Here is a 15,259-nt window from a genome sequence, read left to right as displayed (position 1 = left end):
ACGTGAGACTACAGGACAGATCGGCTACCTCCCTGCTCCAGCTCTGATGTGTGGTGCAGGTTAGCTTATTAGGTGTAATATGTCGGCTGTACTGTGATAAGATATGACGGGAATTCATGCAGCTCTCTGGAGCATTCACAATTAGGGCTTGGGAAGAGGCCTGTACCAATCAGTGAGTGATTTGGTTTACGGCTCTTGTTGCAGTATTTTAGTCATGTTTGATCCGTGATGATCTGGGTTACAATTGGCCTACAGTAACTCATGCTTGTCGTAAGAGGAGACTAACGGAATTGGCTGGGTCAGGCTCGCTGCCTTGGTTGATGCATGTCATCTTATCCCAGTTGAGTAGGTCAGTGCTCATGATGTCAGTCACTAGATTGTCTGGTCCAGATTTGATGATTGACTGCCATCATATAGCTGGAATATTGCTGAGTGTGGTGTTAAAAAACAAAACAAACAAACAAATAAATCAGTCATATTCGATATTCTTTTAGGTCAGAGGAAAGACCCAGGTGACCCTGTTCTTACATATATGATAAATCCATGTGTATCAAAGAACTCATATTTTTTCTATGTTCTATATGGAAGTGTGAACATAAAATAATTTTAGGAAAGTGTAAATCTCCATAAATGTAAACATATGTTTGTTTATAAATATATATGTCAACATGTATAGCTTCACAGACTTCTTCAAAGACTGTCAGTAACCCAAAACTTACACTCCTCAAGTGATGAGGAATCATTTTCAGTAGGTTTTGGTGAATTGGTTGGCGTGTTGGCGAGTTGGCGTGTTGGTGACAACAAACCAGGATTGATTATGAGGAATCTGATATTTGATTACAGTATAATTCACATGTTGAGTACCATGCTAAAACAATTGGTTAATCAGAGAAGCTCATCCTATGAATCCTATGTAAGTTAATGAATGTCATATCATCCCTTAATTTTACATTTACAATCAAGGAGGCAATACAATTGCTCCAGTAGGTGGTGGGCCTTGGGGTAGCCTTGTGGTTAAAGCGTTCTCTCGTCACGCCAAAGACCCGGGTTCGATTCCCCTTAAGGGTACAATGTGTGAAGCCCATTTCTGGTGTCCCCTGCCGTGATATTGCTGGAATATTGCTAAAAGCTGCGTAAAACTAAATTCACCCGCTCACTCACTCACTCCAGTAGGAAGTGTCAGATTGAAGTAACAAGCTGATTAATATTGCAGTGCTCTTGAAATGTTACCAATTTTGTTATAGTTGAATGTCTTGAAACAGCTCTGTCTTTGCTTTAATATAAAAGGAATATTTTAGGAAGCTTAATTTGCTGTTTTTAACAGTTTTCAATTGGTAGAACTTAAAGGAATATTGACACTTTTGTTTTCAGAGGACTTTGGTTTGATTCTCTGTATGGAACACTGCTCAAAGTCGATGCTTTTGGCAACATCCTTGTCTGCGTGCAAGGGTTCAAGTTCATGAGAGGGTGAGTACATGGTTTAATCTTGTTCATGTCAGAAGAATTGTGGCAGGCTTCACCACATGCATCTTCTTCATGTCAAACAGCCATGTTTTTTCAGGTCAAGTTCTTTGAAAGCCCAGGTGATGCTGTGCTTTCGCAGCAGAGGTACAATTGTGTGGAACTGTCACAATACTAAATAGTGGCATCTATTTTACCAACCATATAGTGGCAGCCATTTTACCAACCATATAGCGGCAGCCATTTTACCAACCATAGAGCGGCAGCCATTTTACCAACCATATAGTGGCAGCCATTTTACCAACCATATAGTGGCAGCCATTTTACCAACCATAGAGCGGCAGCCATTTTACCAACCATATAGTGGCAGCCATTTTACCAACCATATAGAGGCAGCCATTTTACCAACCATATAGTGGCAGACATTTTACCAACCATATAGTGGCAGCCATTTTACCAACCATAGAGTGGCAGCCATTTTACCAACCATATGAGTGGCAGCCATTTTACCAACCATAGAGTGGCAGCCATTTTACCAACCATATAGCGGAAGCAATTTTACCAACCATATAGTGGCAGCCATTTTACCAACCATAGAGTGGCAGCCATTTTACCAACCATATAGCGGCAGCCATTTTACCAACCATAGAGTGGCAGCCAATTTACCAACCATAGAGTGGCAGCCATTTTTACCATCCATAGAGTAACAGCCATTTTTACCATCAATAGAGTAGCATCAATATTACAAACAAAAGAATGGCAACAATATTTCCAGCCATTCATATATTGTGACTGCCATTTTACCATTTTAGTGAATTGTTTGCACAGGAATAATCAGTCTTCAGAAATCCCCTGAATTGGATCAAGATGATATTGTGCACCAGTTCCATTGAAGTAATGGTGAAAAGTAATATTCCTGAACAACGTGACAGCACATGAAACAGTTGCGTCTTGTCATGGTTGATAGCATCTTAATCTTTTATTTCAGTTTTGATCCATCATGCCTTCTTGTACATTTATAAAACACAGCTGATGACGTGGACATTTAGCTTTGACTGCCACCTTTTGGTAGGTTAGCTTGCTGTCTTTAGGTTTGATCGGCAGTGACATCATGTAGGCCATTAGACGTATCATCTGCTGAAATCAGTTTTTAGGAGGGACTATGACGCAGGTTCACCAAACTTGAATTGGTGGCAGTACTTTTGGAACACCTTGATTTTGGAAATGCATGTACCTTGAAAAATATTGAAATCTTTTCCAGAGGCTTAGAATAATTTGGTTTCATTTTTAGTGAATATTTTGAAAGCTATAATTTGTTCATAATGGTCAATTGGTTTGAAACATGAAGGTCATGAATTTAGGATCAGTCTTTATAAGACCTCTAATTTTGAAATAAAACTTAAAATCCATGAAGAATACGTAAAAGTCTTTGGAAAGCCTTGAATTATAAAATACACCAAAACAGGTAATTGGGTTGAATAGCCTTGAACAGAAGGTTTGTGGAATGTGGGAGCATCGTGCGCCAGTCTGTTAATAACAAATCAGTTTCTGTATTAGGATTTGGTGCCCCGGTGATGGCAGGTATTGCTATTAGTGTGGGTAACCTATGTACCGTGTGGCTCGGTCTGTAACAGCCATCATCCTACTGATGCGGGAATGTCATGTGTATGGCCTTGAAACAATGCTCCCTGTTGAACTTTGATGTTATAGTGTATCATACAATCAAGACTTGACAATCCTGTGATCAATACTGGGGACAACAATTAACTAAACACCCCATCAATTAAGTCATCTCAAATGACCAGCGTACATTGCTGTTCTATCTGCCATAGTGTATATAACACAAACTCATATTTTGGCTCACTTTGATTATTCAAATAAGATAAGTATATCACCTCTTTGGGTTGTCAATTGCAATCAAACTGTGTATGTTGAGTCTTGCTGCTTTTCTGTTCTACAGTCGCCAACAGGTTGGGAAAATGGTAACTGTATACATGAAGACTTGAATGTACATCAAGGGCATATGAACTTCTGGGTTAGACACTGAGTATATTGTGAAGTGATTTTGACAGATCTTTGGAGTTGATCCCACGTTTTGCTTCCGTGTGGTGAGTTCTTCACCCTCACGTTCCCATGGTGATGAGTGATGCACACAGACGTGTGTCTCTCTCGGTGTACAACCTCATTCATAGCCGACTGTTGTGTCTGGAGAGTTACACACTACTACATAGTACCTGAATGTAAAGAAACAAATACAACTGGGCCTTCCAGACAAGCTCACATGCTGAAGACCCGGGTTCGAATCCCCACATGGGTACAATGTGTGAAGCCCATTTCTGGTGTCCCCCCGCCGTGATGTTGCTGGAATATTGCTAAAAGCGGCGTAAAACCAAACTCAGTCAGTCAGACCAGACAAGCTCTAAGTCTCTTTATTTCTGGATAGCCATGTGGTTAAAGCATTCACTTGTCATGCCAAAGACTGGGTTCGATTCCCCACATGGGTACAATGTGTGAAGCACACTTCTGGTGTAACTTACATTGATATTGCTGGAATATTGCTAAAAGTGGCGTAAAACCACACTTACTCAATCATTTAATATTAGAACTTTGACACAAGATGCTCACATCTATAAAATGAATCAACTAGAGTGAGTGAGTGAGTTGGGTTTTAAGCTGCTTTTAGTAACATTCCAGCAATATCATGTGGGGTTTTCCAATGTTTTTGTTCCAGCGTCTGTATCGTCGAGACTAAGTGCTGTTTCTTCATCTGCCAACCAGGCTGCTCAAACACTCATATACTTCAAACACTGCTGTCGAATATCAAAATAAATTTACCCATAATTCCTACTAAATCACAAGGCTCCACCCTTCCTTTGATTGTTCGCAAGATGATTGTAAAGAGAGTCTTCCATCTGGAGTTTTTGTTTGTTTTTTCCAGGGGAGATAGAGAGCTTTTTGGACATGAATATGATCATCGCCATCTTTGAAAAAAAGCGTGAGCTCTATCTGTACAGCCTTGTGCCTAAGTAGTCTATGATTGCCCTGGGAGGGGTGCATGTGCGAGATGTCACAGATCACTCCTACGGGGAGTCGGCTTTTTGTGTTGTTACACCTGATTGCGGCATTTCCTCGTGTAATCTTTACCATGTAGTATTACAAGAATGTCCGAGAAAAAATGGAAATAGAAATATGATGGCAAGACAACTACTGTTAATCTCAGGAGACAGGCAGCTTGAAGAAGCTTGATGTCCGGTACTTTGTTAGATTTGTAGTCTTACACAGCTTCTCTGCGTCTTGTGGGTTGTTTTTGTTGAAATGATGCCTTTAATGTTTATTGCAAAAATAAATTCTAAGATTTGGTTACTTGAGAAAAAAAAATTTTTTTAATGCCATTTTTATTCTGGAATTTGAAATGATGTTTGTTTTGTTTTGAATGTCTTTAATTAGTTAAATATGATCTTTCAAATGAATTTGTTCAGTGATATAAAAAGCAGCTGGTATTTTGCTGATACTCACCCCCGTTGTGAAAATATTCATCCAGGTTTTACTGTCTTACATTAGATATACCGGAATGTACTTTCCTTGGGTAAGTTATCAGTATTCCTTCTGTCCGATTTTCATGTTTTTGACATCTCTGAAACTGCCGGTTTTATGAAATTGGAATTTTGAATGGATTATTCAACCAGTGGAGTCTTGTTCATTTTCTGAAATGATTCTGATTTGAATTTTTCAACATTGTAACCATGGTAGCCATTTTAAACAATTCCATTAATATCCATGGCTTGATCATTGATGAATGATAATTTAATATAGTTTCTGAGCATGTGTATCAAATTGATTCAACTTTAGTATTTGAGAATGAAAATTTTTTTCGTTCAAGTTTTCTTTTTATTTCTTTTATGGTAAGATATCATTAAACATTATTACAAAAACACACTCTTTGAATCTCTCAAGAAACATATCCTGACAGTATTTCTGTTTTAAGGATACACTAAAAACTGAAACCCTTTTCTCGCACATGTAAAAGTAAGTTTTCTGTTAATATTTTAGTCTGTCATACAGACCCTGAAGCAAATATATCCAAGAAAGCCCACGCAAGTCTCGAAAATGTGGCAAGTCTAGATTTCCACAGCTTCAGGGTCTCTGAAAATGAAGAAAGTCTCTGGGTTCCTTTCCATTATATATTTTTGTACTATGAACTATTTTTTCTGTAAAATATGTTCATTTCAGAGACAAGTTGTTAGTCCATTAATATTTCTAAACTCATTCTATCAGGAACAATTATTCTTTTTTTGTAGCCCAGTTTTGAGACAAAATTGCTTTGTACAGATTTCCCACAAACCTTTTAACATACATCATGCATCCTAATGAGATATGGGGAGTGTTTCTGACATGCGATGTGATCAAACCCTAGCCTTGTCTCGACCAATAAATCTCACATCCTGATATGACATATAAAACCACAGCCTCTTCACTCAACCAGTGATGAAGCCAAGTGCATTAACCATCAGCAACCTGTTTACACCAGCCTCTTCCTTGACCTCCAAACAAGCACCTGCTAATCTAACTCGGACCAAGCTTTAATCCAGCAGGAGCTACATCATCAACCGAGCAGCTCTGATTTCTGTGATTCATGATTTATCACTACTCCGTTATATGGTGCCCACTCCTTTCAACAAGCTAAGTTGATAGTCAATTAGCAGAGAAGTCAAAGGAAGCATGTGTCCATGGCTTATCAAGGTACGGTTGTAGGTACCCACCCAGCTCTTACCTTTTTATTGGGCTGATTGTAGTGAGCATCTGGACAGATAGCGGTGGGGAGGGTCCAGTTGTAGTTCCAGGGATACGTTGGGGTAATAGTCTCTTTTTCTAATGGAGAAAAGGTCAGGTTCATCTGTAATGCTTCAATTAACACAGGAAAAGAAATAATGGACAGCTACAAGGTCACTCGGTTTTGGTGGATGAGTACTGTTACCTGTTGAATGAAATATGAACAGGAGTATGTGGTTTAGTTGTAATACCTTATCAGTTTGTTTAGGTACTTTGTTAGGGAATAGGGGAGGTGGGGTAGCTCAGTGGTTAAAGTGTTCGCTCATCATGCCAAAGCCCGGGTTTGATTCCCCACATGGGTACAATGTATGAAGCCCATTTCTGGTGTCCTCTGCCATGATTCACTCACTTGTTAGGAATAAAGAAAAGTGTGATCAGGTCACCAAGAGTTTAGTCATTTGGCAAGGAATACAGAAATATTAGTTTGCTCACCAAGATTTGGTCACTTTGTTTTGTTGCTTGGGTTTAGTCATTTGGCAAGGAATATGGAAATGATGATAAGGTCACAAAGATTTGGTCACATTGTTGTATCACCAATATTCAGGTTACCTCACAATGTGTTAGCTCATTGTGATGGGGAAGCTTTCAGAGAAGCATGCCTTAGACATTAACCATTTGGGATGAAACCCAAAACTGCTGACATATATAGACACATAATCAGGGTGAATCTGGATTCAAACCCCAAATCATAGGATTCTGGTGTGCCCAAGGGAAGTAACTCTGCACAGTGATTTGTGAAGCCAAAGACAATTGGGCCACCCATCTTGCTTGCAGCCAATAAAGCAAAAGAACTAAATGATAATATTCTGTACAGATATAGGCAGCAGTTAGCATATCTTTCTTACATCAACAACTTATCTTAAATATCCCATAACAATATCCCAATAGCAATGATAATCATAGTATCATGAATCTTCAACCGTCATGAAATTTGAAATGGAATATATGTTTGAAAAAATACATGTTAATTAATTGGGTAAATAAACTTTTCTCCATCAGGCCGTAGATGATGTTAAACTATTTGACACCAGCTGCAATCTGGATAAAGTTTTAGAGGGTAATCACAGAGTTTTATGCACATGTTGATAGGTTTATCAGGGAGAGATAACACCGTCTGATACCTACAACCCGAACCATGGAGCAGAGACGCTCTCAAGTTTTAGTTTGAAAACTTAAAGGGATGTGTATGACCCTTTAATTGAAAGAGGGTTGATATTGGGCTGATGTGAATCTCTGAGGTGTTACAGGGGTTGCAGTCACCGAATGGGAACTGAGTTGTAGAGATGCTTGGTGTGATGGTGATCCTCAGGTGATTGTTGATGAGGAAGGTTATGTCCGATGTATGTTGTTTTCAGAATTCGTGGAATTTTGAAAGTATTTATTGGTGTGGTGTCTGATGTGTGGATTATAGGATGTGAAGTGTGTTGTTTTGAGCATAGATTGTTAGTTTGTGGATGTGAGGTGTGCAGTATCAGGTGTCACCTGAAGGTATGGTTGCAGGTGTGATGTGTAGGGTGTGAGATGTGCAGTATCAGGTGTTGCAGGTGTGATGTGTAGGGTGTGAGATGTGCAGTATCAGGTGTTACCTGAAGGTATGGTTGCAGGTGTGATGTGTAGGGTGTGAGATGTGCAGTATCAGGTGTCACCTGAAGGTATGGTTGCAGGTGTGATGTGATGTGTAGGTATGTGCAGGTGTGAGATGTGCAGTATCAGGTGTCACCTGAAGGTATGGTTGCAGGTGTGATGTGTAGGGTGTGAGATGTGCAGTATCAGGTGTTACCTGAAGGTATGGTTGCAGGTGTGATGTGTAGGGTGTGAGATGTGCAGTATCAGGTGTCACCTGAAGGTATGGTTGCAGGTGTGATGTGTAGGGTGTGAGGTGTGCAGTATCAGGTGTCACCCTGAAGGTATGGTTGCAGGTGTGATGTGTAGGGGTGTGAGATGTGCAGTATCAGGTGTCACCTGAAGGTATGGTTGCAGGTGTGATGTGTAGGGTGTGAGGTGTGCAGTATCAGGTGTTACCTGAAGGTATGGTTGCAGGTGTGATGTGTAGGGTGTGAGGTGTGCAGTATCAGGTGTCACCTGAAGGTATGGTTGCAGGTGTGATGTGTAGGGTGTGAGGTGTGCAGTATCAGGTGTCACCTGAAGGTATGGTTGCAGGTGTGATGTGTAGGGTGTGAGGTGTGCAGTATCAGGTGTCACCTGAAGGTATGGTTGCAGGTGTGATGTAGGGTGTGAGATGTGCAGTATCAGGTGGGTATGGTTGCAGGTGTGATGTGTAGGGTGTGAGATGTGCAGTATCAGGTGTTACCTGAAGGTATGGTTGCAGGTGTGATGTGTAGGGTGTGAGGTGTGCAGTATCAGGTGTCACCTGAAGGTATGGTTGCAGGTGTGATGTGTAGGGTGTGAGGTGTGCAGTATCAGGTGTTACCTGAAGGTATGGTTGCAGGTGTGGTGTGTAGGGTATGAGGTGTGCAGTATCAGGTGTTACCTGAAGGTATGGTTGCAGGTGTGATGTGTAGGGTATGAGGTGTGCAGTATCAGGTGTCACCTGAAGGTATGGTTGCAGGTGTGATGTGTAGGGTATGAGGTGTGCAGTATCAGGTGTTACCTGAAGGTATGGTTGCAGGTGTGATGTGTAGGGTATGAGGTGTGCAGTATCAGGTGTCACCTGAAGGTATGGTTGCAGGTGTGATGTGTAGGGTGTGAGGTGTGCAGTATCAGGTGTTACCTGAAGGTATGGTTGCAGGTGTGATGTGTAGGGTGTGAGATGTGCAGTATCAGGTGTTACCTGAAGGTATGGTTGCAGGTGGGATGTGTAGGGTGTGAGATGTGCAGTATCAGGTGTCACCTGAAGGTATGGTTGCAGGTGTGATGTGTAGGGTGTGAGATGTGCAGTATCAGGTGTTACCTGAAGGTATGGTTGCAGGTGTGGTGTGTAGGGTGTGAGATGTGCAGTATCAGGTGTCACCTGAAGGTATGGTTGCAGGTGTGATGTGTAGGGTGTGAGATGTGCAGTATCAGGTGTTACCTGAAGGTATGGTTGCAGGTGTGATGTGTAGGGTGTGAGATGTGCAGTATCAGGTGTCACCTGAAGGTATGGTTGCAGGTGTGATGTGTAGGGTGTGAGGTATGTGCAGTATCAGGTGTCACCTGAAGGTATGGTTGCAGGTGTGATGTGTAGGGTGTGAGGTGTGCAGTATCAGGTATCACACCTGAAGGTATGGTTGCAGGTGTGATGTGTAGGGTGTGAGGTGTGCAGTATCAGGTATCACCTGAAGGTATGGTTGCAGGTGTGATGTGTAGGGTGTGAGGTGTGCAGTATCAGGTGTCACCTGAAGGTATGGTTGCAGGTGTGATGTGTAGGGTGTGAGGTGTGCAGTATCAGGTGTCACCTGAAGGGTATGGTAGCAGGTGTGATGTGTAGGGTGTGAGGTGCAGTATCAGGTGTCACCTGTGTATCAGGTCACCTGAAGGTATGGTAGCAGGTGTGATGTGTAGGGTATGAGGTGTGCAGTATCAGGTGTCACCTGAAGGGTATGGTTGCAGGTGTGATGTGTAGGGTGTGAGGTGTGCAGTATCAGGTATCACCTGAAGGTATGGTTGCAGGTGTGATGTGTAGGGTGTGAGGTGTGCAGTATCAGGTATCACCTGAAGGTATGGTTGCAGGTGTGATGTGTAGGGTGTGAGATGTGCAGTATCAGGTATCACCTGAAGGTATGGTTGCAGGTGTGATGTGTAGGGTGTGAGGTGTGCAGTATCAGGTATCACCTGAAGGTATGGTTGCAGGTGTGATGTGTAGGGTGTGAGGTGTGCAGTATCAGGTATCACCTGAAGGTATGGTTGCAGAGTGTATGGTACCGGTGTGCAGGGTGTTAGGTGGGTGGGTGGGTTGGTGTGGGAGGGGTGGGGTGGGAAAGCAGCAGAGGAGGCTAGGCGATGTTTGATAAGACACCGTATCCACTTCACAAAACTAAGACTGAGTGACCATAGACTAAAAATTGAACTGGGTAGGAGAACAAGACCACCTACACCTTTGGAGGACCGTCTGTGTGATAAATGCTCTGTCCTTGAGGATGAACAACACCATTTCATGTGTTGCACTAAACATTCAGATGCAAGAAAGTCCTTATTTAACTCCCTTTCCTCTAAAATTAATAACTTTCTCAGACTTACTACCACTGAAAAATTTAACCTCCTTTTTAGAAATAATGATCCAAATACTATAGAAATTATTTGCTACCACATGTACAACTTTAAACAAATATAGAAGATCTGATTGTGCTAAGCCATTATTATTATTATACACATTTGTATTATTATATGTTTTGTTGCTCATCATATATATGTGATTCATTGTATATCTTGTTTATGTAGTTTATAGAATATTGTCACTGTTTCTGTATGGAACGTTTGCACAATAACTATTTGATTAATTTATTATTGATTTATGTAGACCAGAGGTCTGTGGTGTTGGCCAGGGTTGTGATGTGTGTGGGAAAAGGGTATGAGGTTTTGGGTGTATGTATGATATATTGTGTACTGAATATCACGTAAGGGAGATAAGATAATGCGCGACATTACATGATTGTCTGGAGATAATCTGTTAACCAACATTACCTTTCCAGAGCAAAAGGTGATGAATGCAAGCTGTTAAGATAATATATCAATTAAATATTGTGTCTGATGTTCATTTATTTTGTTCATGGTGAAATATTGTCTCAGGTGATTCCTACTAACGAGCTTATAGAAATGGTTGGAGCTGTTTGTCCTTGTATGGCACAAGTCAAAATGTGAAGAACATGATTTCTGAAAACTGAACCCTATGTGAATGTATCTCCTGGCTGTGTTTGTGGTATTGTACCCTGGCATTGATTGGAGCTCTTTCCATCCACCATTGCTGTCAGGCCACTAAGATGTTAGAATAGCACTGTGGTTGGAATGGAGTACTTCATCTCTCGTTTCAGCATCATCTGATAACTGTGTAAGACATTCATTAGTTTCACGGCCATGCACTGGCATTAATCGCTCCTATTTATGGTGGGTTGACCTTTGAAAGAAATCAGAAATTGTATGCTTGAATCTGGTTGTAAAACATAAAAATTTGACTGGACTATTTTCACCAATTTTATTACAGTTCTGTCACGGATGATTAGTCATTCCCAGTTAGAATCCTGTGCATGGCTGGCCACATGTACATATCCTTCTTCCCATCTGCATTCAATCCCTAGAAAGCCTGGAAAAAACCATTTTAAACATTTTATTACAGTTTGACCAAAGATGATTGGAAATGTCATGGGAATGATGTTTATTCAGGGGCCAAACAGCCACTCCCCATTGAGTCTCTGAAACGTGTTGTTCTCATTAGTTGTGTGGAAAATAGCTCTCCAACCCAAGCAGTAGCTCATCCTGGTCATGCCCACTTAGCCCATCCTCTTTAATCTGGGATGAATCTTCCTCACTTAGGTGGCACAGGTAGGAGAGTTGCAGCACAGGTTCGCTGGTCCTGGGTTTGAATCCCTGTTATGTTCCAATTATCATGATCAGTCGTATCTCTCAACATGCAAAAATATAACTGAAAAGTACTTTGAAAGAGTCAATAGCAACTCTCTCACACATTAAAGTGTATGTTCTTTCATGGCTAATGCCAAGGAGATTCATAATCACACTTCATCTGTTTCAAACACCCTCATTAAGCTTTCTTCACACATTAGGCTGACACACCATAACGTTTAACTGAGACAAAGTTTCTCTCACTCACTCTCTCTCTCTCTCTCTCTCTCTCTCTGTCTCTGTCTCTCTCTCTCTCTCTCTCTCTCTCTCTCTCTCTCTCTCTCTCTCTCTCTCTCTCTCTCTCTCTCTCTCTCTCTCTCTCTCCTCTCTCTCAACTCAGGTCAAGAATATTTCGGCTAATCTAGTCTGAAATTAAGCCTGCTTTTCAGCTCTATTTGCACTCAGCGTTTTATACTTTCATAAAGATATAGACTTTTCAATATAATAACACATTCTCCTCCACACTCCGATCTACTCCCAACCTCACAGACTACGTTTATCCCTTCCCCAAATGTTCGGCATACAACCCCATCTCACATCCCCTCCACCAAATATCCTCCTCACCCCCACCAGCTGATTCCACCCTCCCCTCCCAACCACCCCACCACCACCACCCTTCCCCCTTCTATATACAAATCACACATCTGTGCTTCCTCAAAATGATTCCGCCATATGTAAAATATGATGTTTTCCATACAGGAGAGCCTAGAAAGGGAGGATATCCATGCAGCATATTGAAGATAACACCTAACCTACACATGCTAATGTTAATGGTTTATCACGGTCATCAAGGCTAATTTGCGTTTCCTGTTGGCCAGCATGAGCTTGTGGTCAGGGAGCAGAATAGGTAGCTTTCCGCTTGTCAGATAACCTCAGAATTGAAGAATGAGAAAGAGAAAATACAAATATAGCCACTTCCTGTGTGTGTAACCTGGAAGAGGCCCATATTGTCGCAGTTATTTGGAATGCCAATCTGGGAATTATTAATTTTGAAGTTGTAGGTGAAATATGAATTATTGCTATTTCACATGAAACTGAATCATGACACAAATATGATCAATTTGATTCAGTTGTCATGTTTGGAAATATGCTTTGAATATAACAATTTAGTAAACACTTTTTGAAAATAGATATATACATTGTTATAAAAAAATATGTGTTGTATTGTAAAAAATCTATACACAGTTATGATGTACTGTGAACTGATAAATATAGTGACATGTTTATGTATGTCTGTGTGAGTGAGTGAGAATATAGTGGAAGCCCTCTAAACCAGCAGCCCTCCAATCCGGCATGCTCTCAATATCGGCACTAAAATTTGGTCCCGCTAGAAACTAGTTAATTTAAGAAAAGTTCTCCAAACTGGCACGCCCTCTATACCGGCATTTTTGCCGGTCCCAACCAATGCCGGTTTAGAGGGCTTCCACTGTATATGTATATGTTTGTGTGAGTATATGTGTGTGTGAGAATATACACAGTATTATGATGAACATATCCAGTGTGTAAAATATAGAGTGTTAGGTTAAATATATACAGTTTCATGGTGAACATATACTGTGATATGGTTAAAAACATTTAATATCATTTATAATGTATACAGTGATGTTATCAAACACATATATGCAGTGTTCTGATAAATGTATTCATCATTATGATAAATATAGTGTTATATTTGAAACTATTTGTTGCATAAGGCCCATAGAAACTGAGTAAAAGTATTCAATCTACAGATATCATCTACAGCCTTTTCTCAGCTGCTTTTTCAGCCTGTGCTTTTTTTTTCTGGAATTATGAGGAGCTGAAATAAGAAAAGAAAACCATCCCCCAAATTCCTCCCTACCAGCACGTTCATCCTCCATTATGTTCCTTGTATCTGTTTACAGATGTGCCTCTGACACAAAACATGAAAACTTAATGCACTTTTCTGACATGTTTGATTCTAAGTTCAACATGTTAAAAGCTTAGTGTTTCTTTCAATCATTTTGCGTGCATTAAGCTATTTTTTCCGCTACTAAAATCATCTCAAATGACCAGTTTGGAATCTTGTTTCAAAATTTGACAATCTGTTTTATAAGAAAGAGATATATTTCAAGTAAGTTGAGTCTAAACTTCACTGGTGCAGAACAGTAGTTGAAGATGTCTTGTGTGATTGGCAGGTGGACTTATACAGTCACAGGTAAACAAGGTATCACGTGAAAGGTTGTCTAATCATATACTCTGCAACAAAAAAAAAAAACGCAAAAATGTTTTTAGATGTATATATTATATACCGATCATCAACAGGTCAGAATAAGTGGTTCAACTTTGACTCAAGTCATTGTGAATGACCGAGGTTCAAAATGGCATACATGAAGCAATCGAATGTTAAGGTGAAGGTCATCTATTCTCAATATAATGTTTGTATCCATGAGACTCCAAAACTGCCTGGCAATGTCACCCCATGGAACCAATCAGATTACGAGTTGTAGCCACTCTTCCTGCAGTGCTTGTGCCAACTCTTACAGATTCTGTAACTGTTTTTGATGTGATCACAGACATTCATGAGAATCCCATAAATGTCCGATGGGATTTATATCTGGACACCTTGAGGGCCATAGCAGTACTTCAATGTTGTTAGTTCCTGAAAAAAAGCCATTGTCAGTCTTGCCATGTTGGGTCAGGCATTGTCATGTAGAAAAATGACGTTTGCTTGTAGTATAATGAGAACGACGTGAGGCCAGAGAATTTCATCTGTGTAACGTTGTGATGTTAAGTTGCCTTGGGTACCGTTGTACAAAGCACTCTTAAGGTGAAGGTAACTCCCATACCTTAACATAGACTTAAGGTAGTCCTTGCGCTAAATTGTTTTGTACAACGGCACCCTGGACATGTTCCAAGTCTGTTCTACCAGTGTGGGAGATGGCAGTCCACATCATGACACTGTCACAACCAAACATCTTCTGTCAAAAGCAAAACATTACTTGTCACAAAACCAAACAGGATGACATGTTTTCACTTGCTGTACAATTGTGATGACAGACATGTGCTTCATTTCAGTTTGCAGCCACGTTCATGTAAATGCTCCTCGCTATCTAAGTGCAAATATCTTGAATATAACTTCAAACAATATGTAACTTCACCTGTGTATTTCACAACTAAAGGTGAGGTGAGATGAAATGGGGTTTAATGCGAATATGTAACGTGAGAATATTTCTCTCAAATGACAGCATATATGTGTGTCATATGTGGCTGCTTGTACTGTGCTAGCTCACTGAGATACCATGCCGCAGTGAAGCATGAATACCCCACTCAGACACATTATACTGACTCCAAGCCAACCAGTCCTTGTTGTACCCATTAATGCCGAGCACCAGGCAGGGACCAAGTACTATATTTGAACGTCTTTTGCTATGACGTGGCCAGGGATTGAACCCCT

At 40.7% G+C, this 15,259-nt stretch overlaps 1 protein-coding gene across 1 annotated transcript in view; it reads left to right on the top strand.

Moving 5' to 3' along the window:
- LOC124274363 (cytosolic purine 5'-nucleotidase-like) overlaps nucleotides 1-15,259 on the top strand; it is a 185,112-nt gene that overhangs the window by 40,230 nt on the left and 129,623 nt on the right. The window contains 1 exon segment of the mRNA XM_046709737.1: nucleotides 1,372-1,467. Coding sequence (XP_046565693.1) covers nucleotides 1,372-1,467 — 96 coding nt within the window.

This window comes from Haliotis rubra, unplaced genomic scaffold (assembly GCF_003918875.1).
Source record: "Haliotis rubra isolate DU_JTF1 unplaced genomic scaffold, ASM391887v1 Scf19, whole genome shotgun sequence".
Lineage (NCBI taxonomy): Eukaryota > Metazoa > Mollusca > Gastropoda > Lepetellida > Haliotidae > Haliotis > Haliotis rubra.
Note: the sequence above shows the minus strand (reverse complement) of the source record. Positions and strands in the feature narration are given on the sequence as shown.